Source organism: Solea senegalensis, linkage group LG1 (assembly GCF_019176455.1).
Source record: "Solea senegalensis isolate Sse05_10M linkage group LG1, IFAPA_SoseM_1, whole genome shotgun sequence".
Classification (NCBI taxonomy): domain Eukaryota; kingdom Metazoa; phylum Chordata; class Actinopteri; order Pleuronectiformes; family Soleidae; genus Solea; species Solea senegalensis.
The window spans coordinates 31,970,205-31,998,154 of record NC_058021.1 but is presented as its reverse complement, the minus strand read 5'-3'; the positions used below and the strand labels follow the sequence as shown (position 1 = coordinate 31,998,154).

Below are 27,950 nucleotides of genomic sequence, written 5' to 3'. Positions count from 1 at the left end.
GGAGGGGGGTTATATACTACACATATAAAAATGTAGAATTTTCAAATACGTCAGCACTACCAAACTTTTATTCTCTATTCACCTGACTCCTCCTTCCTTTTACTCCCCGGTGGAGGTGTGTTGTTATTTAGTTAACTGTTTACCTCGGGCAGAAATCACATCTCCCAATTTGCGAGTCCCCACAAGCAACTCGACACGCCGCAGACGATGCTTTTATGAAAGAGGACAGGTGGATTCAGCAGGGAACAATGTGGAGCAACTGAGGGGAAAGGGACAAGGAAGCAAGGAAAGGACACCAGGAAGCAGCAAGGGGGACAAAAAAACAGAGAGAAGAAGAGAAGAGAAGAAAATTGCCAAATTTGGAACTCCGCGAATGAGAATACCAGGATGATCGTGAGACACGGGCAATGTGTGTCCAGACTGAAGATGATCAGTCCTCCATAGGACTCACTTAATACACACATACGATTAAACCCTACAGATGCATTTGAAAAGCGTCAGGTAAGTCATTGAAATACTTTTCTTTTCTTCCCCCAAACTCTCACAAGTACTCAAAAAATACATAATATCATTGATATAATATCAAGTCAGACTGTGGGAACAAATGCTGAAGAATGAAAATGGCCACAAAGCTTCTGTGTCACCACAATGTTTAGACAGACAGTGTTCCTTTACTCTGATGAGGCATAGATATTGTTCTTGTTCAACAATAAAAAATTACCAGAATAATGAATTAGACAGATAAAATAGTAAAATTAAGAACTCTCTGTAAACAAAGTAAAGTAAACCAGTAACTAAGTAAATTAAAAGCTGCTTATGCTGTTTTACTTGGTAGATATGTAAAGCCTTGTGTATTTAAATAAAAATAAACAAATTAACCACATCATTTCCTAATAATTTTCCTACACGTTAGTGATACCAGTCGATAGCAGTCGTGTTGCAATGTGTCTACGGTTAAAAGTTAAAAAACCAAAAAGACAGTTCTGTGTGTCCAACTGATTCTGTATTTAACTGTAAAAAAAGTAAAAGTAAAACAAAAGTACAGTATTGTGAATTATTACATTATTATTATTAACCCTGTGAATTCCAGAAAATGATTTGCTTTAAATTATTGTAGATAACCAAAAGAGACATACTGCACATATTTTAAGACTCATTTTTATAACATGTACAAATACCTTTAGGGTGAAATTCAATGAAATATATAATCCATTTCTGCAGTGCCTCACAGAGCCTATTGTAGCATATTTAAATGTCATCATTTGTCTTCATAGCTCACATCTTTACTTCTGTTTCAGATGTATCAGTAAAAGATAAACAATGAAGAGTATTCATGGCAATTGAATGCTTACATCACATTCTATTCACGTTCAAAAACATGTACTGTTCCGTGTTGAATTGAATTGAAAAGTTTTTTTTTTCAGCATCTGCGTGACAGAGTGTTGTGTGTATCGTGTTGTACTCCATTGTATCTACACTTTATTGGTGTAAAATGAGGTGAATCGAAAAAATACAACAATAAACTGTAACTTGTGAAGCTAGGTGTAACCAAAGCTCTTGTGTCCGGCCCTGCCCTGGAGACGATCCCTGTGTCCCAGACAAAAGCCAGAGATAAAATTAGATCGTTTTCGTTTCCCAACTTTAAAGGAGATGTTATGTGTGGTCCCATGGCAGACGACATAAAAGAGGAAGACTGTCACACACAGTGTGGAAAGAGGAAGCTGGCAAAGACACATGGAGTGAAATTTGAATATTTGCTACAGACTGACATGAAAGCAAACGGTCAAAGTGAATTCAATCTGAATTTGCATCACCTTGTGTTTCCAGGAGGATGTATGGCTTTGATGGACGTTGGACATGGGCACACCGTTTCCATCTCATCATCTGGCTCCTGCTGCTGGCAGCAGCTCCACCCACAGGTGGTTACTATAAAAAGTTATTTTTATTTTATAAAAGAGGCATTCTGTCACCTCTGCCAAGGAGGCCGTGTTTTTGGTGGCATCTATCTGGTTGACATTGATCAGTTTTCTGGGGAAGAAATTATTTAATTTTGATGTTAACCTGGATTTAATAATTTTGTTAACCTTGCGAGATAGCGGGAGTGTTTTGACACTGCACAAACGTCACTCTTACGTGGCCAAAATGGGGTGACCACCTTTTTTTTTTTTACCACTTACCAGATTTCAAATGTTCTTTGGATCCAAAGAGACAAATTGACATACAAAGCTGCCATAAAGTTCATGAAAGTGTAATTGTTTCACACACAAGACACCAAGATAACTCAATGAGGAAACATGCGGTACAGGCCCAAGAGTAGTGGGGTTTTTCCTGCACCAATTAAATCAATTCAAACAAACAATACAAGCTAGTAATTTCATCTGTACCTTGCATTTTTAACAAAACAAGATCTTTCTAACTGATATTGGTCACTGAGCTCCACTGGCTACCCTTAGCAAATCCCTGATGCTAGCCTACAAAATGCTTAAATACTTTAAATACTTAAATGCTCTCGACTACTCCGTTCATCAAAGGATTGTCGCCAACACCCCGCACAAGACAATCCAGACTCTTTTCAATCATCGTTCCACGCTGGTTGAATGATCTACCGAGTGCTACCAAAACACGGGGCATCCCTGTCTATCTTCAAGAAGCTCTTGAAGACCCAGCTCTTCCAAGAGCATCTTCTGTCCTAGCACTTACCTTACCCCGTCCGCTTGCACGATCTCTTTCTGCACTTGGCTCCACTTCTGCACTCTCACCCTCTGTCACTCTGTTCCTATCTAGTGGATTGAAATACTGTATCTTATGAACTCAAGATCCATTTGTTGTGCTTTCTGGGACTTTTCATAGCTTCAAGAGCATTCATGCAGTAACATTAAACACCCTTCTGTGCTCCTTGCTGTCATTCCAGCACTTAGCTATTTTTTTGGGGACACCAAGGCAGTGTTAAATGGCTGTGACAACCACTGGACCCTGCGAGACAGGACAGCCAAGCCATTGCTCAGACAGATGACCGTGTGCATGGACATCCGCGTGGTGAAGCCTGGAGCCTGGGTGGCCTTCTCTTACAGCACCGGTTTCGCGCCCAAGCCTGAGCTGGGTCTGGAGGGAGATGACTGGGCGCTGTACGGGTGGCTGCTAAAGGTCCGACATCGGTTTCCTGTACAGTTGTCACTAAACGACTGGCACAGAGTTTGTCTCAGGAGGGACGCAACACGCAATTCCTTCAGTCTGGAGGTAATATTGCTTAAAGTACACAAAGCAATGGCAATAGCAATTGTGGGTGCACTGAAATGACGTTATCTAAACTTTTTGGAATGCGATTAGTGCTTTTAGACTCGCTTTGATACTTGGGCCAATGAAGTAGGTCAAACTGGTATTTCTGACTCAGCCAGACAAAGCTCCGGAATCCACGCCCTACACACGCAACAAACAGCAAAGCCACTGTGAGGGAAATGTGGCACTGATAATCTATTGTGCATTCTTTTGATCATTTTAGCACTTGTGTTGTGTGTGTGAGGTTGCAACAACTGCAGATCCAAGGTTATGATTCCATAGTGACGTAGCTTCGCACCTGGTTAAAGTACTTGAAGTAACAATATCAGGAAAGTATGTACTCGCAAACACCTCTTGAATGCAAAATGTCTTAAGTAATTGAACAATTTCCCAATCGGATTAATAAAATCTGTCTGTCTGTCTGTCTGTCTATCCATCCAATAATAATAATAATACAGTATATACAGTATGTAGAAGTAATGGTACAATGTACCAAATGCCTCAAAAGTAAAGTAAATATATATATATAATTATAATAAGAGATAGAATTTTTATTTTATCCAAGTTATTGAAAATGTTCTTTAAAATTCCACATTATTGTAAATGATATGTTTAATGGTGCATTCGAACTGAGTATGTATATGTACACATGCTTAGAATAGACAGGTGGTATGTCTCTACATTACAGGAAGTACAAATAATGCTTGCTTAATCACAAAAACCTCAAGGATATCTTACCTTAAAAACCTTTGATTGCTCTTCTTATTTGACATCTGTGATCCACGTGCATTCCTGTTCCAGGTTAATGGGACGGTGGTGGCAGAGAGAACTGTTATCGCTCAGGCCTTCCGACCCCCCTCTGGTCGCCTCTGGCTGGGCTGTGGTACCACAAACAGACCCCGGGGAGGCAAACTCGGAAGCGTGGAGCTGTACCTTTTCCGAATGTGGGCAGATTCGAGCAAGCATGGCGCCTGTGAGGACGGAACCGTCATTGGCTGGAATGCTCAATACTGGCATGTGACAAATTCCAAAGCCGTGAAGAAAGATCCCAGCCTTTCGTGTGGTGAGAAAAGCCGTGCGTGCATGAACCCCATCTTGATCTCATCCATGCAGCGATTTTGTCTTTAATCAAGCTGCATAGCCCTTAACTGCATTTAAAACACAATGCAAGGTAGACCTTTACATCCTTTCATTATTAAGTTCATGAATGCAAAAGGCTAATTATAGCTAAAACATAATAGCATGTTTGCATTCTACTGAAAGGAAACTCTATAACATGTAACTTATCCTGTTCTTCCAGTCTGTGCTTTCATTTTTTTTTTCTAATTTAATTGCTGCATGAGATAGTAGTGGACTGTGAGATCTTGTGCCTTCAATGGTAAAACTACTTGGGGGCTCAGTGACTGAGGCCATTTCTCAATATCCATACTTGTGTGTACTTGTGCGTACTTGCGTACTTGCGTACTCCCGTACTTGTTAAAACGTCATCAGCCTCAGTCCAAGTGCTGTTCCAATTCTCAAGTAAGCGAACAGCGAGGACGGTTCTCAAACCCGGAAGTGTTCTTGCTCCGCCCATTTTTACCAAGTACGCATCGGAGGTGACTTAAGCGTACTTGGGATGGCCATGTATCCCAGAATACATTTCAGCGGAGCATAGCAGCAGATAATATAAATATAAATCTGAAATAAATATTTTTCTGTGTTCCGGAACAAAGTTTTAACATCATTTGAGGCTATAAATTAGTCATTTAGAATTCAAACATGTGGTTTATGTATTAAGATCTGACGTTTGGCAGCGACGTTTGTCGGAGGTGATCAGCGCCGCAATATTCCATATTAGCATTTTCTTTGTTCCAAGACTGTAGTGAGTGCATACACAAAGAATTATGGCACTTTCGGCTTTTGGCAGTGCTGTTGCAGTGAATACACCAGACTCCGCTATTAAATATTGAGATTTTAGACATTTCCTTTGCTAAATGTTGGAGATTAACGCATGTTTTCAGGATTTTTAAGTCAGGATTTTTTCTACAGTTCTGCATTGTTCGCGCTCATGACGACATCGCGTCTCTGACCAACCAGTCAATGTCACATTTTAGTACTTAAATATATATAAATAAACCTTAAAATTCAACCTTTTTCTTTTCTAACAGTAGTTTTGCATGTACTGTATGTAGAGCATGTTGAATGTTGCATGTTTTCATGTCTCTGTAGAACATAGACGATTGAGACGTTTTGCGGCTGGAGGAAATCCTAATGCTGCAACCTCAGGTGACTCACACCCGTGCATGCAGACCATTACATTGATTTCTTGACTCTTTGACAAACACAATTTTCTTGAGCTTACCCCCTCTGAAGATAGACTTTGTTTACTGACTAAATGTGTTGTTTCAGCAATCACATCGCCATCTGGACGATCGTTCTCATCGTCGCCTGGTAAGCATCTCTTTACATTAATGGTGTATTTAGTCCTCCTGATTCTCACAGGACTTTTATCTTCCATGAACTTAAAGCACCTTGAGTTACCAACAACTGAAGTTCTGTCATTGCGTGGACCAGTCGTCCTCATGAGACAGAAAATTATGCAAAATAACAAAAGAAAAGTACAACTAGCCATTATTTCAGGCAGTTTTTTGTGGTACCATTACATGAAAGCGACCTGTGGTTGTTTTGTCCAACATAAAATAGAATGATGGCAAAAATGTGAACAACACAATGGTAACATTGTCATGTATGCTAATGTGTGAACATTTGCATTTGTCTTGTTCCTGTGTATCTTGTATCTTATCTACCTGAGAACATGTTAATGAGACCAAACCTTTTGATTCTTTATCACACGACACTGTCGCTCACTTGGATTACACGCGTTGAACATGTGTAATCCAAAAGGGTGTGAGCGACAAAGACGGTCAAATAAGTTTGTTGGTAGTGTAATTTAGTCAGGCTTCATTCCTCTCAAGAACAACAGGGAGTTGATGGGGTAGAAAGAAACTGATCACGTGATCGTAAATATTAGATAAACAACAACAGGTCTGACATCGGGGACACTTAGTCCAAATACAGTACAGTACCTGTGTTTCTTCAACAAGCCTCATCCAGGACTTGCTTACAGGCGTTCTATCATAAACGTGTTGTAAAACTGTCCTGGGTAATGCATGTGACCCCAAAATCAACCCTATCGCGGAAGTCTGTCACGATATATATATAGTTATGGTATCATCGCCCCAGCCGTACTTCACAGAGAAGCCATTTAGTGCATCTGAGTAATATCATTTGGAATTTGTGTCGCTGGTGAAAAAAGAATCTGCCCTTTTCATATGTTGTCTTTTCTTTAGATCCCTCCCTCATAAACTGTGACGTCAGCCAACTCTGCTCCAACAACAGTGAGAAATAGTCACTTCTTTGTCCCATTATGATGGGTTTTTATCTTTCACATTGGTGTCAAGTTCACTTTCTTTCTCCAGCTGCTTTCTTTTGGATGTTCATACGCGTCGTCAACACCAGCGCGAACGTACATGAAGCAGAAGTGGAAAACCAGGTGAGAATAAAAGTTTGATTAATTCTCACCACCCTTTTGTTTTGACATGACTTTAAATGTTCCACCCGTCACAAACGAGTCTTTCTGGCACGGAAACATTTCGTAAAAGCAGTCTGCAATTCCTGCCTCAAATGCTGGTACATTCCAGCCCCATGATTCACCTGGAATTAATTTTGAATTGAACAGGTAACTATTGAAATTGCTAAACATAGATGACACATCCTCGCTGTCACAGACTGTCCCCATTTGTGTTGTTGGTATAATTTAATATAATTAAATGACATAGTGGCAGTTAACAAGTTTTCCGTTGTTTACTGTGTCACTGGCAACAGAGATGGCAATGACTCGCTCACACAATCTAGAGCAGTAGCGGCGTTAATTGTGTCTCATTTTGCACGTCAGGACTTTGGCTTTGGAAAGAAACATTCAGTACCGTTACATGACATAAATCATAGACCTTTACTGAGTAGACTGATGGCTGCGTCGGTGAGATATGTAGCTAGACGTTGTACCGGTGTGATGACAGCAACACAACAGACAACAATAGAGGACATCCCACAACAAAGTGTCAAACAAATGACAATAGACCACGGGCGTTGAAGAAACACCGGTCGCAAGGGAGTTACTGGACTGTGCCATTTTAAGCCAAGGGAAGGATACCGAAACAGTCGGTTATTGCAAAACAAATACGTACTGTCATGTAACGAAGCGTTCCACTTGGCGTGAACACGACTTAAGACAGCACAGGGAAGCTCCTCTTAAATATGTACCGCTGTATTTACATGTCATAACTAAGGCGATAAACTACATGAATGTTTGTTCCGAATCAGAATCGTCGGACACGATTTTCTCCTCGTAAATTCGGCGCATTAAACTCGGTAGAAGCTCAAGCTTTGATCGAACACGAGACAGCCCAGAATAGGTTTCTTTGTCACCGCGATGAAATCCGGCGCAATCATTACTTCCAGGGAAGCTCAGCGTCTCTGGCAGGGTTGACTGGAGAAACTGTATGAAAGGCGGAACCTTTTGATTGACAGCGTAGAAATATACATGACACCGGAGTAAGGTCCAAAAACACGGAGCATTTTCTATAAAACAGAGAGCAGAACAGACCAGTAACCGCCACTGAACCGAGCTCTTACTGCATGTGAACCTTCAGTTGGACTCGAGCTTTTCCTTGATGCTGCGTACATGCGTCATAGTTCCCATCCCTGGCTGATACCCAGAAATAACACAGCAGAATAGCAGCAGAAATATGTTGAAATTCAGCTCGGCAAATGTTTTAGACTGACACGGAGATCCACTTTAAATCTCTGTCGGCTTAAAGAATTAAATATGCTAAAGTTATTATAGGGCAGGGCAATCACTGAATTTACTTGAATGCTTCAAAACAACACCAGCTCTGATGAAACCACCATATTTTTCCTTGTAGCAAAACTCAAAAGTTACCAATCATTTGTGTTCATTTTGAAACTTTGCAGTGAGTGGAACTCTTAACAGTTTGGTATTGCAGCCAGCAAACTAAAACATTTTCTAAGCACCATGTGCAGAATTTCCAACTGCAGCGCCAGTGGAGAAGTGGCTACGCTGTTATCTGATAATAATAATAATGCAAATATCTTCCAGTTAAAGCTCAGTTTGTGCAGTTTAATCTCAGGTTTGTCACGTGGAGGCGTAAGAAAGACAAAAGAAACTTCACTGAATGAATTGAATTGAATTGAATCTTTCCGTCTTTCCACTCAGGTGTCACAAGCATTGAGCTGCCAAAATTTAACTACATCATCCGAGAGGCAAGATTTCTGTCAGAAAGTCCAAAGCGTTGTGGTCAGTATGTTTCAGGAAAACGGGAAACGTTGATCCCACCTTTTTATGTCTCCCGTAACTGCAACGCTTCCTCTCGTCCTCTTTGCAGGTCGTCGAGATTTCCTGTAGCGTCAAAACAAGCATAAGGTAACATCGACGTCGGCGTGTTTCTTTTATTCATTTATTTATTTGCTTTATTCTTCACTGTAAGAGTTTTTACCTCTTCACAGCAGAGTGTGTGAACTTAATGTTTCCAGGAACACGACCTGCAGTGTGCTGCTGCAGCTCAGCCGCGCCGCCTCAGCGTGTGAAATGCAGCAGGACGCAGTTTCTGCACTGCAGCAAACTGGAAGTGTGAGGATAGGAATCATTGGAGCAGTGAAGAGAGTTGGTGAGTGTTTGTTACAGTGAGTCAGTCACCGTGCAGAACACAGTATAGTATATATATATAAGTATATTACAAGTACAAGTGCGACAGCCACATACTGCATATAGCAGTACATTTAGACACATTTATTTGTCAGGGTAAAACCCAGGGAGACAGATTACTTGTTTCCAAGAGGATTTAACACAATTTATAAAATAAAATACAACAGTTAATAATCAACAAATCACTTAATAAAACACCATGTCTTTTTATTTATTTTTGACCCCTTTCTTGACCCGTATATTAGTTGTTATATCCTACGGCTCTAAACCTTTGTTTTTTAAGAGTTTTATTTATTCTAATCTTTTATTACCAGTGTTATTATTATAGTTTTTTTTCATTCTTTGTTGTTACCTTTGTTTGTTTTTTTGTCTGTCGTCTTGTTTGGCTTTTTTGGCGGTCTGTTAAAGCGCTTTGTAGACTCTTATTTATTATACTGAAAGCATTTAAATTGCATATATTATGCAACAAAACTGGATATGGCTTTAACACAAAGACTCTGTTATTTAAGTATGAACAGACGCAGACGTTTATTCAAACATACCTGTGCATATATGCAAAGCATCAGCAGGAAGGCACAAGCCTGTGTGTGTGTGTGTGTGCGTGCGTGATGGCACCCTTTTAACTAGAATTTAATTTGTCACTGTCAAGGTCTTTTATAAAAAAAACAAACAAGAGGGTTGTAAAGCACAAAAGCACAGAATGTGACAAACATTTAATTTCACTCAAGCTCCTTCCTCGACTCGCGCCGTACATTTTTGCGCAATCTGAAATCATCCAATTTTCAGTTCTGTATACATATCAATATCTGTACTTTAATACTGATTCCTGAATTACACTTTTTCCCCCAATACCAATTCTATGAAATATTATGTGTTCACATAAAAATTCTAATTATACATCGAGGTAAAGTCCTTAATTGTTGTAGACTCTTTCAGACTTTACATACAAACGACATGTTACATTTTCATTGGCTCACTGATCCAAATGAGATGCACCTCCTTAGGTGCTGAAATGTGATTCTAAATGTCATTATCAACATGTTTGTGATACTTTGTTATTTTGCGTAAAACTACTTTCTGTCATTATCTCGTGTTATTTGTCATTTACGTTTGGCTTCTTTGACACTTGGTCCTGTTAGCATAACTGTTAGCAAAGACGCGGTTTAAATTGTGGGAATGAGGTCCCGCCCCCCTACGAGTGGGTCTAAAAAGTGCGGAATTAGCGTTGCAGTTTCAAGCCTCGGACCTAAGGCTCAGACCAAGTGTCACTAGTGGGCACGTAACAAAAAAAAGAATGAAAATACTTCTCGACTCGGGGGGGAAACTGAGGTTGGGAAGCACAACTTTTAAAAAATACTACCCCTATTCTAGTAATACAAAGCAAAATGCAAATTGGTGCGGTATTCCTTTAACTGAACACATGAAGGATGGCTCTGTTCAGTTCTTGTCATGACAGTGTGACAGTAAACCAGCATGCACTGTGAAACTGAGAAGGCTAAATGGAATTCAGCCATCATTCATTTGACAAGTTACGACTGTAATTTTCCTACTGTGAATTCCAGTCCAATCCAATCCAACTTTATTTATTATAAAGCTCTTTAGAGACAACACAGTTGGTCCAAGTGCTGTATGCAGACATGACAAATAAAAAAGTACAAACAATAAAAGACAGTAAAACAATAAATTGGCTACTGTGCAGAAGGCTCTGACACTGTTGAGACAGTGTGACTTCCTAGTGTAGTAAAAGTTAAATTAACACAAGAACACATGTTCAGTGTTAGCTCATAGCAGGTTGTTTTGTTTTGTTACAGGTCGAAATCTGTGTGAGGACCTGAATTCTGGCAACAACTTTGTGAGGTGTAGTTTCACATCGTCTCTGGATAACATCTGTCAGAATGACACAAGCTCCATGTTTGAATGGTGAGGATTTTGGTTTTGTCCCGATATTCACTGTATACTTTGGTGTGCATGCATACTTATTGTATCAAATCTTACTGTACATCAACTAGCTCCATCTTAGACCTCAACTCAAGCAGGCCAGATCCACAGACTGCGGTGGGATCGTGCAGTGGTGAGTACTCAAACCACCCACACCCATGTCTGTTCTCTTGAATTCATGGCTGCTGCCTCAGCTGCTGTACCATTGTCTGTCTTTTGTCTGCACTTCAGGTGGAAACAGTGCAGTCACAACAGCCAGCACAACAGTGAGCACAAATATCAGTTACACAACAGAGAACAATGTGACTACGGCTGCCGACGATTTCACAATAGCCTTCCCCAGTGACATAACAGAGAACAATATAACTACAGCCACCGACAATTACACTACAGCCGCCAACATATCCAACTACACAGCAAACAACAATGTGACAACAGCTGCCAACAATTTCACAACAGCCTCCAACAGGAACACAATAGGGTATAATGCACCCACAGTTACAAACAATTACACAACCACTTCAGCCAATTACATAACAGGGAGCAACGTAACTACAGCCACTAACAATTACACCACGGCATCTACCAATTACATAACAAACAACATTGTGACTACGGCTTCCAACAGTAACACAACAACACCCATTACAATTACAGCTTCTAACAATAACACAACAGGATTTGATACACCCACAGTCACCAACAATTACACCACAACATCTACCAATTATGTAACAAGCAATATGACTACAGCTGCAAACAATGTCACAACAGTTTCTCCCAATTACATGACGGACAACAATGTAACCGCAGCCACCAACAGGAACACAACAAGACAAATTGTAATAACCTCTAATGCCTCTAACAATCATACAACAGGATATAATACGCCAACATTCACCAACAGTTACACAACAGCATCTCCCAATTACATAACAAATAACAATGTAACTATAGCCCCTCCAGATTACACCACAACATCTGCCAATTACATAACAAACAACAATGTGACTACAGCTGCCCTCAATTTCACTACATCATCACCAAATGACACGACAGGGAACAATACAACTGCAGTGACCAACAATTACACGACAGCCTCCAACAGGAACACAACAGGACAGATTCCAATTACAGCCTCTATTAATCGAACAACTGGATATAATACACCTACAGTTACAAGCAATTACACAACAGCCACAAACAACCACATGACCACTTCAGGCAATTACATAACAAACAACAATGTTACTACAGCTGCCAACAATTTCACAACGACCTCACCCAATAACACAACAGAGAACAATCTAACTGAAGCCACGACCAGGAACACAACAGCCACAAACCGTTACACAACAGCCTCTCCCAATTCCACAACACTAAATAACACAACTGCAGCCACCAACAATTACTCTACAGCCTCCAACAGGAACACAACAAGACAAATTGCAAATACAGCTTCTAACAATAACACAACAGGATATAATACACCCACAATTACTAATAATTACACAACAGCAACAAACAATTCCAGAACAGCCTCTCCCAATTACACAACAGGGAACAACACAACTGCTGCCACCAACAATTCCACAACAGCCTCCCCAACACAACAGGGGAACAACACAACTGCTGCCAACAACAATTCCACAACAGCCTCTCCCAATTACACAACAGGGAACAACACAACTGCAGCAAGCAATAATTACACTACAGCCTCTAACAGGAACACAACAAGACAAATTGTAAGTACAGCTTCTAACAATGACACAACAGGGAACACCACAGCTGCAGTCACCAACAATTACACAACAGCCACAAACAATTACACAACAGCCTCTCCCAATTACACAACAGGGAGCAACACAACTACAGCAATAAGCAATTACACAACAGCTTCTCCCAGTTACACAACAGCAACACAACTGCAGCAACCAGCAATTACACAACAGGAATCAACACAACTGCAGCAACCAGCAATTACACAACAGCATCTCCCAATTACACAACAGGGAACAACACAACTGCAATGACCAACAATTATACAACAGCTTCTCCAAATTACAAAACAGGGAACAACACTAATTCAGCCACAAACAATTCAACAACAGCCTTTCCCAATTACACAACAGAGAACAACACAACTGCTGCCACCAGCAATTACACAACAGCCCCTCCCAATTACACAACATATAATAACACAACTGCACCCACGAACAATTACACTACAGCCTCCAACAGGAACACAACAAGACAAAATGCAATTACAGCTTCTAACAATCACACCACTGGATATAATGCACCCACAATTACTAATAATAACACAATTGCCACAAATAATTCAACAACAGCCTTTCCCAATTACACAACAGAAAACAACACCACTGCAGCCACCAACAATTACACTACAGCCACAAACAATTACACAACAGGGAGCAACACAACTGCAGTAATAAGCAATTACACAACAGACTCTCCCAATTACACAACAGGAGTCAACACATCTGCAGCAACCAACAATTACACAACAGCCTCTCCCAATTACACAACAGGGAACAACACAACTGCAGCAACCAGCAATTACACAACAGCATCTCCCAATTACACAACGGGGAACAACACAACTGCAATGATCAACAATTATACAACAGCCTCTCCCAATTACACAACAGGAATCAACACAACTGCAGCAACCAGCAATTACACATCAGCCTCTCCCTATTTCACAACAGGGAGCAACACAACAACTGCCACTAACAACTACACTACAGTCACACACAATTACACAACAGCGTCTCCCAATTTCACAACAGGGAACAACACAACTGCAGCCACCAACAATTACACAACAGCCTCCCCCAATTACACAAGTGGAAACAACACAACTGCAGCCACCAACATTAACCCAACAGCCTCTCCCAATTACACAACAGTGAACCACACAACTGCTGACACCAATAGTTACACAACAGCTTATCCCAATTACACAACAGAGAACAACACAACTGCAGCCACCAACAATTACACAACAGCCTCCCCCAACTACACAACAGTGAACCACACAACTGCTGACACCAATAGTTACACAACAGCTTATCCCAATTACACAACAGAGAACAACACAACTGCAGCCTCCAGAAATTACACAACAGCCTCTCCCACTTACATAACAAAAAACAATGTAACTACAGCCAGTCAAAATTACACAGAATATAATACACCCATAGTCACCAACAATTACACAGCCACTTCTGCCAATTACATAACAAACAACAACGTGACTACAACTGCCAATAATTTCACAACAGAGAACAACACAACTGCAGTCACCAACAATTCCACAACAACCACAAACAATTCCACAACAGCCCCTCCCACTTACATGACAGATTACAATGTAACTACAGCCACTACAAATTACACCACAACATCTACCAATTACATAACAAACAACAATGTGACTACAGCTGCCAACAATTACACAACACCCTCTTACAGTAACTCAACAGGATATAATATACCCACAGTCACCAGTAATTACACAACAGCCACAAATAATTACACGGCCACTTCAGCCAATTACATAACAGCGAACAATGTAACTGCAGCCACCAACAGGAACACAACAGTCACAAATAATTACACAACAGCTACAAACAACTACACATCAGTCTCTCCCAATTACACAACAGTGAACAATGTAACTACAGTTTCTAGCAACCACACAATGGTTGAGAATACGACAATTACAGTAACTGCTGCATCCACCAGGACAACACAACAGAACACAACAGCTCTTTACAAAAACACAACTGTGTCTACTACTACTACTGTCTCTTGGGCCAATGTAACTGTAAATAATGCAACAACATACATGACTTCTTTTGGCAACAACACCACAAAACCAACAACAGCCCCGCTAAACAACCAAACCACAAATCACACTACTCCTAGTGGGACCCACAGTGCCACAACATCCACCAACAATGACACCAGTGCCTCCACAGCTGCCAGTGGCAATGTAACATCTGGAGTCAGCTTCAACCAGAGTACAACCACAAGCAGATTATCCACCAACTCCACACTTACGACTACCGACCCGAGAGTTAATTTTACATCTACAGCCGCTAATGCTTCTGCTACAACCGCAACCACCACTATTACCACTACTACAATGGTAGGACCTGATATGAACACCACTACTGCTGAGGTGTCCGCAACATCTACAACAACTGGCACAACTGCTACCACCACCAGGACAACTGCAACCAGGTCTCCTGAGGCATCCACAACATCTACCATCACTACGAAAACCACAGCAACAACAGTGATCGGTATGTAAATGTTATTTCAGTATTTACTATATCTTATCTGACTGAAGCTTCTTTTAGTTTGATCAGTAATTTTGTATGGTTTGAGGGTTGAGCAATTAATGAAGAATGTACAGAAATACTCATTTGAATGGGACATTGTGGTGATAGTGCTTTATTTTTGGTTTGTTTACAATTTCCTCACTCTCATCCAAGGCACAGGGACTTCTGTTACAACAGTTGCAGGGACAACTTTATCCCAAGAGGAACTAGAAACGCTAGCAGATGAGCTGCTGGACCAAACACAGGACGTGTCACAGCTGACATCCACTCGGGTAAAGCTCCACCAATTTCCTTCATCTCATACAGAAATAAACCCCATTAAGGTTAATTGGGAAACCAGAAAAGTTTAGTGAAATTGTCTGTTCTTTTGAATTGTAAACATGGCATTTTTGGAGGTAAGGTCTGAAATTAAATGGATGTTCCAGGTGGCGGATTTGGTTTGGGATTTGGAGAAGCTAATAGATGGCCCCACTATCTCTCAGTCAGTGGGACAAAAAGTCCTCAACATTATCAGCAACCTATTGGAAGGAGACCCAGCAGTTCTTTCTTCCTTTGCTAACAGGTAAAGTTCACAGGGCCACCTACTACATCCATTTAACACAGTATATTCACATAACTGGAGTGGTTTTACTGTTTCCTGTTGACAGATTGATTGAAATAGTGGATATTGTGGGTGTGAAGCTGGTTGTGTCTGGAGCCAAAGCCTCTGGAGTCAGAGCATCTGGAGACAGAGTGGTCCTCTCTACAGAGTCACTGGTTCTGGCCGTCATGACAGTGGACAATACCAATTTTCCAGCAACATCTGTCGACATCTTCGACACCGATAATGTCCAGGTAGTAGAGAAATATGACAAGATCTTACACCTGAAGACTCAAATTTAGATACCTTACCTTACCTAACGAACTATTACAGTAACCAATTGCTAACATTTTGGTTTTTACAGCTCCATGATCACAGCAGGAGCCGGGTAAAGAGGTCAGATTCTCCTGCTCTGGGGTCCGTGTTCTTGCCGTCCACCCTTACCTCAGGTCTTAGTCCTGAGCAGCAAAAAAAGGCCAGCAGGGTCCAGTTCACTTTCTACACCAAAAATACCCTTTTCCAGGTATGGAATTTCTGTTGAATTTCAGACTAAGGATCTGCACTTGACTCAATCAACTCTGTTGGCTTAAGAATTTGAGAAAATTCAGATCCTTTGACATTTGCAAGAACGTTTTACACACGTCTTTTTTGATGGAAATCTTGATGATCGAAGTAATTACTGAAATAAATGAACAAGGATAAAACAAAAAAAATGATTCCGTTCCATCAATGCACTTTTTGGATTTAAGAAGGTCTTTTGTCTCAGCAGCTGTCAGTTTGATATAATTATTTGCATTGTCGTATGTATGAATTGTGTGGTGGCAAATAAGTGTCCCCTCAAGTTTTCTCTGATGAGATTCAACCTTTCTTTTTAAACTTTCCTTTTTTTTCATGCAGGATGAATCGCTGGAGAACACGACCCTTGTCGGTCCAGTTCTGGGCTCCAGTGTCTACAATTTGTCGATAAGCAACTTGTCTGAGGACGTACAGTTTACCATCCGGAACATCGACCCAGTACCGGTGAGTTTGCACTTAAAAATTAACTTTGAATTATTCTTTAAATTGATTAATTTGTGCAGAAAAGGGAAAAAAAGTAAGACATTTAGTAGCCTTACTGGTCTTAATAAATTTTAAACACTTTTCTTCATATAAAGTTTTCTTCCGTTCCATTTGAAAATAAACCTACTTTTTTTTTTCAGGAAAACTACTCGGCCTCCTGCGTGTTTTGGGACTTCTCTCTGAACGGTGAGTCCGTGACACGTGAAGTTGTGTAAACGCAGAGTTTTGCCTTGCGTATGAATATCCCCGTTTTGAGAATTTCGGGGGCCAATATTTTATTGTTCAGGTGACAAAGGAGGCTGGAGCGCCGCCGGGTGTTTTGTTATCAGCGCCACAGAGGAGGAAACCGTCTGCAGCTGCAACCACCTGACTTCATTTGCAATATTGCTGGTCAGTTACAACATTGTTTATTGAATTAACTGAAATGTCTTTCCACAGTTGTATAAAAATGTGTTGACTGTTTGTAAATTTGTGTCACAGGATTTACCCAGAGAAGGAATCCTTAGCCGCGAGCATGCACAAATCCTCACTTTCATCACCTACATCGGTTGTGGAATCTCCGCCATTTTTCTCGCCTTCACTTTGCTGACGTACCTTCTATTTGAGTAAGAAACAAATATCTCTTTTTATTACTTCATCACAGAAAAAAATGTTATAGTGCTTTAAATTGAGAAAGTAAGAACAATTTACTGTCCTTGTCCAGTAAATTGCTCCGAGACATTCCGTCCAAGATCCTGGTCCAGCTCTGCATGTCCCACTTACTCCTCAACCTCGTCTTCCTACTGGACGGCTGGCTGGCGCTGTACCCGGCAGTCGGGCTGTGCATAAGCACCGCCTTCTTTCTGCACTACTTCCTGCTGACGACGTTCACCTGGACGGGACTGGAGGCGGTGCACATGTACCTGACCATCGTCCAAGTCTTCACACCTTACATGAGCAGATACATGCTCAAGTTCTCGCTGATGGGCTGGGGTAGGTGCTAAAAACCATTTGTTCGTCATGTAGTTAGTGTTAAATCAATACGGCTAGTTTGTGTGTGTACATATATATATATATATGTATATATAGTGTGATGTATCTGCTGGTGTTTCTAGGTATTCCTCTCCTCATTGTGATCATCATAATAGCCGTTAATAAAGACAACTACGGTGTGGTCACATATGGACGATACACAGATGGCACCTCAGATGACTTGTAAGTGACATTTCAATCTTATTTACTATTATATTAATACAGATTTATGTTCATATACATGATTTATCATTGGACATTCGAAACTCGACTATAATGCATTTAAATTTTTTAATTTGGGCCCGAGCCACGAATGGCAGGGGCCGAAACGGCTCCTGGCACGTTTTCAAATCTGTGCGAGGAAAAGTGTCTTTGGATATATGAACATTGTCCCCTTTCTGCTCCTGTAGCTGCTGGCTGCGCAACGACATCGCCTTCTATGTGGGCGTGGTGGCGTACTTCCTCCTGATCTTTGTCGTGTGCTTCGTGGTCTTCGTCGTCGTCATGGTCCAGTTGCACCGAGTCAAGAGGCAGAACCCTCACAACCAGCCGGCGAACCGGGGTCTGCTGGCCGACGTGCGCAGCGTCACCGGCCTCGTGGTTCTGCTCGGCCTCACGTGGGGCTTCGCCCTCTTCGCCTGGGGACCCGCCTACATCGCCTTCGTTTACCTCTTCACCATTTTCAACTCTTTTCAAGGTCACACGCGAATGAGTCTGCTGCGTTTGAATCTGAAAAGTGACTCATGTTCGTACCACATGACGTGTGTTTCTGACCATTTGTATTTGTCCCGTGCAGGTTTCCTGATCTTTGTCTTCCACTGTGCGATGAAGGAGACGGTGCGCAGGCAGTGGAGGACTTACCTCTGCTGTGGGAGACTGCGATTGGCTGAAAACTCAGGTGAGACCTTTTCCTCACTATTTGACTAATTCGGCATATGTTTTATACAATCAACAAAAATAAGCGCAAATAAACTGATATAAGAAGCTGAAATCTTCAAGCAAGGTATAACGTGAATAAAGTGGTGAATAAACAAACTAAAAACCATCATGAAAAGGTGGGGGATTGTGTCTGTTTTGTACAAAACACGTCTTCATAAATGTTTTTGTGCAGACTGGAGTCGAACGGCCACGCAAAACAACAGGAACACGTCTCTGAACACGGGGATCACCTCAGCTGCTTTCTCCACCTCTCGAAGCTCCTCCGTCACCACCAACTCCAGTGGTACGTTTGCTGCATTCTTATATGTACATTATACACACACCTTTAATGTGACCTATGACCTGTACAATTCACATTGATAAACAAACAAATCCGTATCTGTAAGAAACCTACAATAAGCTGGCTGCACACCCTTAAATTCATACTTTGCTGAAGCTCCTTTTTGGTTTAATTTCAACATTCAGTCTTCTTGGGTTCACACCTGCCGTCAATTAAAGAGACTCTGATCAAGCCCAAATCAATTTCAGCTGGCCTTGACAGTAACTCAGTCAAAAGCCTTGGTTTGCAGAGAGATCCCTCATGGTTGAACAGCAGTGTTCTATGGATATAACAATGGGACATTGCTTGAATGAATGGAAAGACAAGATGAAAACTGGTAAGGGAAGCTACAAAGAGACCGAGAAGCTTTTTCTTACAAAGCTAAAATTTGCAAAAGCATGTGGGCAAATGTGAATATGGTCTGGTGAGACCAAGGTTGAGCTTTTTGGCCCCGATTCCAGAAGATATGTCTGGTGTAGGCCCACACTATTGGTGTATTGGTAGCACTCTTGCCTTTGAAGCAAGAAGACAACTTGGCAGCAAGAAGCAACAAAAACAGTCCAAAAACATGCAATATGGGGATTGGGTAAATTGTTCCCTCTAAATTGACCGTAGGTGAGAGTGAATGGTTGAGTGGTTTGTTTTCTATATGTGGCCCTGCGATTGACTGGCGAACTGTCCGGGGTGTCTGTCCCCGCCTATCGCCCTATGTCAGCTGAGATTGGCGCGACCCTCCTGTGGAGGATAAAGTGGTAGAAGATGGATGGATGGATGGATGGATGGAACTGGGGCTTTAGTCAAAGTGGAGGGAATTACAGTATGAAAAGTATGAACATTTGGCCCGAAACCTTCAGGCGTCTGTTACAAAGCTGGAGATTAAGAGGAATTACATCTTTTCAACACGACAATGACGCCAAGCATATGTCCAAGTCAACAAATGATCCAAAAGCTGTGGTCCAACCAGAGCCCAGAACTAAATATGGGGGGTAGAGATGATCTCACAATCTGACAGATTTGGAACACTTTTACAAGCAGGACTTGGCAAATATTACCATATCAAGATGTGCCAGGAAGACTGAATGCTCTAATCAAATCAAAAGGTATTGATTTAAGGGTGTGCACATGAAGAAACCATCTTATTGTATGATTAGTTTTTTTTTTTTTACATTAAAGGTGGGAAAAGATGTAGGTATATAAGTATCTCTGTGTTCTTCAGGCTCAGTGTTTGCAGACAGCGGCATCTCCGTGGGCTCCAATAGCGACGTCGTCCATAACGAGCTCCACAGACGGACTCTGTCAGAGGAGAGCGAGGAGTGACGGCCGTGTCAAGATGTTTCGCTCGTAATGACCATAATTATCCAACCGCTCACTGAGCCGAGAGGACACAGAGACGAGAGGTCTCTAACCCCAACGACACCAGGAGGAAAAAAAAAAATAACATCTTTAATTACAAGAGTGAATCTTTGCAGGCTTCAAAGAATTCCTTGCTGATCGGCGAAGGACGCGGGATTGTCCGAGAAATGACTGAAGACTGAAGTTGCTCAAATTTTTACTTGACACAGACAATGACGAGGGAGGACTCGCCTCGTATTTCTGAGTCATTTCATTCCCGTGAACATTTAGCGTGTGAGCTATTTACGTCGACACGTTAATGAATATCCGTTGCTTTTTTTTAATTGACCTCCAAGAGCAAGGCTTTCAACATTGCATTCGTTCTTGTCTGTGGGACAATTTAACTGTCTTTCAACAGTTGGTGTTTCTTCCTTGTGAAGAGAATATGCTTTTTTTGTGTATATATATATATATATATATATATATATATGTATGTATATATATATACGCCATCATGTACAGACATTATTACATTTGCAGAATTTATCCTCTAGATTTAGAGATATTTAAGCACTTTGATGAGGAATCTCTGCCTTTAACTCCGTGTATTGAAGGAAAACTTTGTCTTTTTAGATGAGTATATGACAGTTTATTCCTCATTTATGATCAGATACTGTTTTATTTTTGCTACTGTACAGTGTTTTTTTTTTGTTAGATTTTTATGAAATATATTTTTTTAGGCAGAAGGAAAATACTTTTTTTATTATTGAGGACAAATGTCCTTGTGGAAGAACGTGTGTGTGCCATGAAGGAGGAGGATAATGATAATAAAACGTTCATTTCATCAGTCGTCCACTTGAGTCTCATTTGAGTCAGAGAGTTTCTCTTCTCCGTGACACCTTTTTTTTTTAAGATCTTCAGTCAAACCTGCTCAACAGGGAACAACCACCAATTACAGTCCTCGCATCACAACATTCAACGGAGCGTTTCGTTGCAACGCCCAACGCTGCGTCAATCACAGACAGATGCTGAAGTTGAGCAGCGTGTTCGACGATTAAAGGTCTTCTAAGGACTTCTAAGCTGTTGAACCATTGAACAACGGAAGGTAAGAATGAAAGTCGACTGGACGAACCCACAAAGTTTCTGATGTACGGGTGCGAGCAAAGTGCATCTCCTACAAAACAGTTTGCTTTTTGTCATCTCTCTTTTTCAGGTTACTTGGTGAGAAAGCATTCAGCGCCTGTATTTTCAGGTAAGCTATACATGAGTTTCTCCAAAGTTTCTTGAGGAATTTTTGATGCGAGAGAAAATGGGAGAGAAATTGCGTTAAATGCTAAATTTTATATATATTTTTTTTTCTGTCATGTCTAAGTCGCACCTAGTTGTTCCGATTTTAACCAAACTTGGTACACTTGTTGCTCTCATGATTCCAAACACATTTCTAAAGTACTTCCATTAGCTCCGCCCACCCAGAAGAGCAAAAATGGCTAGTCTACACATTTGAACAAACTCATCGGAGCACGTTTTTTTACATTACAATAATCAAACTTATAACCAAAGGCCTCTTATTTATATTAATTATCAGAAGGCAGCACTTTGACTTGATTTTGGATGTACTTTTACTATGTCTCACACCATGCGTATATCACAGGTGAAACGTATGCACAAGCACACTTTGCACGTTACCGTAGTTACGCGATGGTTTGTGTTATTGGAAAAAGTCCAACGAAATTTCGCTGGCCCTGAACCAGGAAGCTGGAGAGTCTTTGTCACCAGAGAGGAGAGAGTTGGAAAAACGCCTGTACATAAGTTTCTAAAAATGGAAATAACCGCCAGATATTGAAAGTTATTATGGAAAAATGGGCAAAATAACTTACTCGCAGGACATTTTAACAAGATCTAATTGTGGAGATGTTGACAACGCGTTTGTAAGTCGGTATGGAACGAGTGAATTCACACATTGATATATTTTCCTATTGTTTCAGGAACCTCATTGGACACTAAATCAAAGTCTGTGATGGACGATCTTTGTCCCCCCTGTAATCGAACCACGAGAGAGACAGAGACAGTTCCTGAATCCAGAGGTGAGAAATTGGCTTAGACTCGACCCAAATTTCCCTCAGGTTTTGTTGATAGAAATAGATTTCTATTTAAGTTTATTAAATAAATACATAAAAAAATATGAAATATATAAAAATAAATGATCATGCTTCGGGAAAAATATTAATTTTTCCTTTTTGTGGAAATCTGATCAATAAAACATGATTAAAATGCTCTTAATTTCCTTCTGTGTATTGTACTAAATGTGTACCTATACTTTCCCAAATCCCTGATGAGTCACTCTGGATTTTTACAAAATTTTATTCAAATATAAGTCGTTGCAACATGTTTTTGCTCTTTGGCAGATGCCAGAGTTTTAAGAAATCAGGGCAGCAAGTATTGGCTCATCATAGATGTTTTTTTTTTTAAATATTTTTTTGGCCCACATTTTATGCCAATTTCCTTTTTTTTTTTTTTCCCTCCTCCTCCATCTGATAAAAAAAGTCCACATTTTATGTCTACACTGTCTTTGCCTGTGGTGGGATTAAGTAAGTGTCGGCGGGAATCTAAAACATCTTATTATCATGTTTGATTTCTTCCATGTTATTGCCTCAAGGAGAACTCTCAGGCTCAAACACCTCAGCAATGTCACCCACCTGCCACTAGATGTCAGTGTAATCCCACACGAAAGGGAGCAGGAACATTTACATCATGATTTTTGTCCAATGAGAAGCTGCAATCTTAATATAGTTTGTGTCTTTGAAACAACAGTTTAAAAAGATGCAAATAGAGAACCTCAAAAACTACTGACCTGTCTAATCCCTAACAGCTAATTTACTTGCAGATTATTCATTTATTATGCATAACACAGCTTTATTTGTCTCTGCCATGAACCTGTCAGACTTGTGAGAGGCAGCATGGATGCAGAATAAACATGTCAGACTCATTTCTTTGCAGATTTTCTTTTTACTCTTAACTAATTGTACATCCGTCAAAAGAGAAAGAAGGCTTTTTTCTCTTGAATTTGCCTGGAGCTTTTAATGGGATCTGAAGGTTAACTTTTAGTGCAGCTGTCACACAGAGTGGCGTTTTATTTTTATTTATTTATTTATTCAGTTTTTTAACAGCTAATGGTCAATGTCAGTGAAGGGTTAATGAGATATAAAAGAGAAATGCACAATGGCTCCGGAATCGATTAACATTTCATTTATAAAAAAAAATAAGGACATTTCATGGCTCGTCTCAGCCAGGACAACGGGGTGGGGGGTACATAAATAAATTCCTGTCCTTAAAGTTCATTAACAACTCATCAACCCTGCGTTCACTGCACTGTGACAGAAGAAATTCATGCTCCGGTCTCTATTATCGCAGCCCATCAATATGTAATCCGGGGTCAAATCAAAGGTCCGCTTCTCCCCCGGGGGTTTACATTTTGCTGCTTCGACACCTTTGACATGCGAGTCACAGCAGCACCTTTTTTCACCTTTTTTCTTTTCATTTTGCAGAAAGAACTCTTTGTACGGTGGAAAGGTGGTGGGTGACGATGGTCATTTCTGCCACAAACACGTGCTGCGGGGACGATGCTATGCCGTTAAATGGGATAATTCGGTGTCTTTAACGTGCGCTTCGCATGGCACATTGTCAATAGGGCTTTGCAGACCATAATATGGCTTCTGTGTCACGCTGGCAACACAGCTGCTGGCGAACGACACGAGGAAAAAGATTTCAGCCTCTTAACAAAAGATTCACCTAATACAGGGGTGTCAAACATACGGCCCCGGGGGCCAGAACCGGCCCGCCAGAGGGTCCAATCGGCCCACAGGATAAATTTCACACTAATCTAAACGTCAATGTCAGATGCTCCAGATACCTGTGACTGAATGTTTGTGCCTTTATAGATCCAGTGTGCTGTGTAAATAGTAAATTTAGGCATGATATTGTTGAAATTGCACTTATATTTCTCAAGAAATTTCATGTTTTGTAAAATGATCCTTCAGTAAATGTAAAACAAAGGAGAAAAAACAAAGGGGTTCTTGTTGTTCATAGGTTATTATGCTATTATTTTACTATTTTTACTGGTCCGGCCCCCTTGAGATCAAATTGTGCTGTATGTGGCCCCTGAACAAAAATGAGTTTGACACCCCTGACCTAATAGAAGCTTTGCCTGAGCCTCTATCGCCCAGTCTTAGATTACAGTCTTAGATTATACACGTTTGACTCCCCCCACCCATACCCACACACATACACACACACACTTACACAGGGGGTGAGAGAGAGGGAAGTAGTGATCGTTTCCTGTATTTTAGTAGCTGATGTGTTGCACACAGAGGTGGAAAGTAATGAATTACAATGCAAGGGTACTTGTACCTTTTAGAATTAAATAAATAAAATAATAATTTAACTTTTACTGAAGATGTTTTTTTGGAAGTTACTGTACTGTTGGCCTGAAATAAAAACACCGGAAATGGCGGTGAATGATGAGGACAGGTGAATTGGCGTTAATTAAGGTCCCTGAGTGGGTGATATTTGTGACATTTGACCCATTGTGACTGACACATTATGTGTTTTACATATTTTATTTTGTCAAGCACTTTAACTTGTAAAGTTTTGCTTTTAATTAAAAACAATTCATGTGAGAACTGTGTTCCCTTTTTGCACGACACAAGAAAGAACCCTGTTAAAAAAGTAACTGAGTAACTTTTGCTGTCTTTTAATGCTGCAGTGCGTGTTCAGATTACTCGCTGGAAACCTCTTACTCTCTTGCACCAAACTCCATGCAGACACAGTCACAACAAAGAATTTCCAACATGAATTATACAAAATAATGCATATGAAGTTATTGATGGAGGCAGCGGCGGAATGAACAACCCCCGTGTGTCGTGAAGTAAAATCCCTCTTTTCTCTATGGACTTTGGTGCAGGGAGGTCAGTGCGGAAACTGAAGCAAGGTCACCCAAGGTCACCCAAGGCAAAGTTGTCCTACAGGGCAATTAAGATGGAGGCTGTTTGTTCGTCTTACTTTAATACTTTAATATAAAAAAATAATAAAGCTCTTCTGGTTTGAATAAAAACAAGATGGCGCTGCTCTCAAAGACACCGTTTCATCGAAGCCTCTTCTGCACAAACATGTCAAAGATGATTGTCATGGGCCGTTTGTGATGAGCATGTGGGAAATTTCATAATCATACTAGACACGATTTCAATCTTTTAATGTGAACGCTGTGAAGTGTAATTCAGTAAAGTAGCTGCTGCGTTTGAGACCAAAGCAGAATGGCTAATGACGTTCGCTCCCCCCCGGCATCAGCAGGAACAAAAGTCTCCTCTGGGAACGCATCGGATCAATGAGGCAGACCTCTCAATCAAACGCTGATTGAAGGGAGTCACTGAATCAGCAGGATCTTTATTGTTTGGCAAATTGGAAAATGTAAAGCGTTGCCTGTGGGCTCATTGTCCTCCAGTCCATCACACGCCTGTGATATTTAAAGGCGAGTAAACATCTATTAGGTCACATTTAAAACTACGATGAGATGGATTAACAGGGCAAGTTACAAAAAAAAAAAACAACCCTGTATTAGACACCACTGCAGTTTATTTGTGATGTATAATGATGTAAATGATCACACGGAATCCTGTGTTAGAGTTTTAACAGAACAGGTTGCAGACGACAGAGACGCTCAGGGGCGTTTCAGGGGATTTTGGAAGCCAGAGGCAAAAAAAACAAAGCAAAACAAAACAACCTGGGCGACGCAGTGTCAAACAAACCTGGCCCTTCATGTTCTCTAAAGCATTTCTGCTCTTCTGTCAGGATTCTGTAGTTACTGTTAAACTGCTTAAAAATTAGTTTTTGGGAAAATAATCTGAGCAAATGTGTACATGTGCAGCCACTTTGAGACTTTTTCCGTGCCTTAAAACAAAGAAAAACTGGCCAAAATGTAAGAAAGTTGTACTTGTCAAACATTCATAAATTCAGCCATGTAAGAAATGTTTTGTATTTGCACACATTGATCTGTGACTGTGAATTTTCTGTATTTTTAACACAAATTGTAACACACGCACACACCAGGAGCAGTAGGAGTTGGGATTGCATGCTAAAAACTATTGTTTCAGCTTAAACTGAAAAAGGAGGGCAAATGTTACAATATTATGTGACATGATATAATGCGATAAAGATAGTTTCAAAGTAAAAGTGTTGGTTTTCATATGGAACGGCACATAGTTCACAATAATGACATAGTTATGATGCTAAATAAATCAAGTTATACCAAAAAAACAGAGAAACTAAGTAAGAACACATTTATTTATACTGTATGCAATTTAATGTTAATGTTATCATTACAATCAAATATCAACATAATTGATTGCAGGGCCACATGTGGCCCGAAAGCCGCCAGTTTGACACCTCTGTTTTAGACAATAGATGAGGCATATTTGACTTTTCTTTATATATCCTTTTTCTGACAGACAGACAGACAGACAGACGGAGAGAAAACTTGGTTTCAAAACACATTACGAGACAAGAAAAAGTGTTTTGCACAAGACCGAGAGGGACATTTTTATTCAGTACCTGTTTGTCTGGCTGTGCAGGAGGAACAAAAGTGACTTTCAGATGGTGGAGAGTGTGTTGTTGTTGTTGTTGATGAATCATCTTTGAGATTTCTAACTATAATAACACAACAGGGACAGAGATGAGTCATTTTATCCCGGAAGACGAACGGACGATTATACTTGTTATTCTTTCAGGATCGAAGTCACTTTTCATTCTTCATTTCACACCTTATCAACCAGGATAGCATAGTATGTGTAGTATCTGTAGAAGGTGTCTGTCTGGGCAAAAGCCTGCTGCTTGGCTAGTGGAGCACAAATTGTGAAAATGCGTTTTTAAGTCCTGCAATATTCATCGGATTAACCTCAAACTTTGTCAGATTCAAATGTTTGCACTCAGTTTGGTGAGTTTCCGTACACGGCCAGGGTCTCAAAAAGTAATTGAAAGAGTAATTAGAGTGGATGTATAAAAATCTGCATCTACATGTACAAAAGAACTGAACTATACTGTGGTTAATAATAAGATAACTCATTTATGGTATCGAACACATCCACTTGGAAGCAACTCATGTTTATTCAGAGGGTCAAATTATGTCCCAATCTCCAATCGCTACAAATAATCATTGCTGTAACTCCGAGAGCAGATTGGCAGACTCTGTTTCGCGAGGAGCACGACACCTCTCATCAGAGGGTGGTTGTTCAAATCAAGCGAAATGCGCCTCAGCTCAGCGGGAGATGTGTTTAATTAACTCTCGCACATGAAAATGTAAGGAAA

At 40.6% G+C, this 27,950-nt stretch overlaps 2 protein-coding genes and 1 long non-coding RNA gene across 7 annotated transcripts; all 3 read left to right on the top strand.

The window, feature by feature from the left end:
• The first annotated feature begins 108 nt into the window (after positions 1-108).
• LOC122778739 lies at positions 109-8,743 on the top strand. The gene is made up of 6 exons (XM_044040868.1): positions 109-501; positions 1,828-1,919; positions 2,912-3,237; positions 4,078-4,339; positions 8,555-8,635; positions 8,724-8,743. The coding sequence occupies exons 1-6, from the start codon at positions 482-484 to the stop codon at positions 8,741-8,743; spliced, it is 801 nt and encodes a 266-aa protein (XP_043896803.1). The 5' UTR covers positions 109-481.
• A 200-nt stretch (positions 8,744-8,943) lies between these two features.
• LOC122767238 lies at positions 8,944-11,398 on the top strand. Its single transcript, XR_006360195.1, has 4 exons — positions 8,944-9,005; positions 10,855-10,963; positions 11,053-11,114; positions 11,213-11,398. It is a non-coding gene; the product is annotated as an uncharacterized LOC122767238 (long non-coding RNA).
• A 1,380-nt stretch (positions 11,399-12,778) lies between these two features.
• On the top strand, positions 12,779-20,700 carry adgrg2a (adhesion G protein-coupled receptor G2a). Of its 5 annotated transcripts, none has more exons than XM_044033864.1 (16): positions 12,779-12,887; positions 12,923-15,315; positions 15,508-15,626; positions 15,780-15,916; positions 16,002-16,188; positions 16,299-16,457; positions 16,832-16,954; positions 17,134-17,179; positions 17,280-17,383; positions 17,474-17,598; positions 17,697-17,965; positions 18,088-18,187; positions 18,415-18,701; positions 18,801-18,902; positions 19,116-19,226; positions 20,479-20,700. In XM_044033864.1, exons 2-16 carry the CDS (start codon positions 13,011-13,013, stop codon positions 20,577-20,579), a joined length of 4,275 nt encoding a protein of 1,424 aa, XP_043889799.1. In that variant the 5' UTR covers positions 12,779-12,887; positions 12,923-13,010; the 3' UTR covers positions 20,580-20,700. The 5 variants fall into 5 exon arrangements, with proteins under 5 accessions (XP_043889799.1, XP_043889532.1, XP_043889712.1 ...); XM_044033597.1 differs by lacking the exon at positions 12,779-12,887 and having other exon boundaries at positions 12,905-13,053; positions 13,114-15,315; XM_044033777.1 differs by lacking the exon at positions 12,779-12,887 and having other exon boundaries at positions 12,905-13,413; positions 13,513-15,315.
• Positions 20,701-27,950: the final 7,250 nt, after the last annotated feature.

What these genes read in the sequence shown, in the direction of transcription:
- LOC122778739 (XM_044040868.1), top strand. Translation starts at nt 482, where the DNA reads ATGCATTTGAAAAGCGTCAG. An exon ending in GGCAGCAGCTCCACCCACAG is followed by an intron (nt 1,920 to 2,911) that starts GTGGTTACTATA and finishes CTGTCATTCCAG; the next exon opens with CACTTAGCTATTTTTTTGGG. An exon ending in AGAAAGTCCAAAGCGTTGTG is followed by an intron (nt 8,636 to 8,723) that starts GTCAGTATGTTT and finishes TCCTCTTTGCAG; the next exon opens with GTCGTCGAGATTTCCTGTAG.
- adgrg2a (XM_044033864.1), top strand. Translation starts at nt 13,011, where the DNA reads ATGACCAACAATTATACAACAGCTTCTCCAAATTACAAAACAGGGAAC. An exon ending in CTTCATTTGCAATATTGCTG is followed by an intron (nt 17,384 to 17,473) that starts GTCAGTTACAAC and finishes TTTGTGTCACAG; the next exon opens with GATTTACCCAGAGAAGGAAT. An exon ending in GCGATTGGCTGAAAACTCAG is followed by an intron (nt 18,903 to 19,115) that starts GTGAGACCTTTT and finishes GTTTTTGTGCAG; the next exon opens with ACTGGAGTCGAACGGCCACG.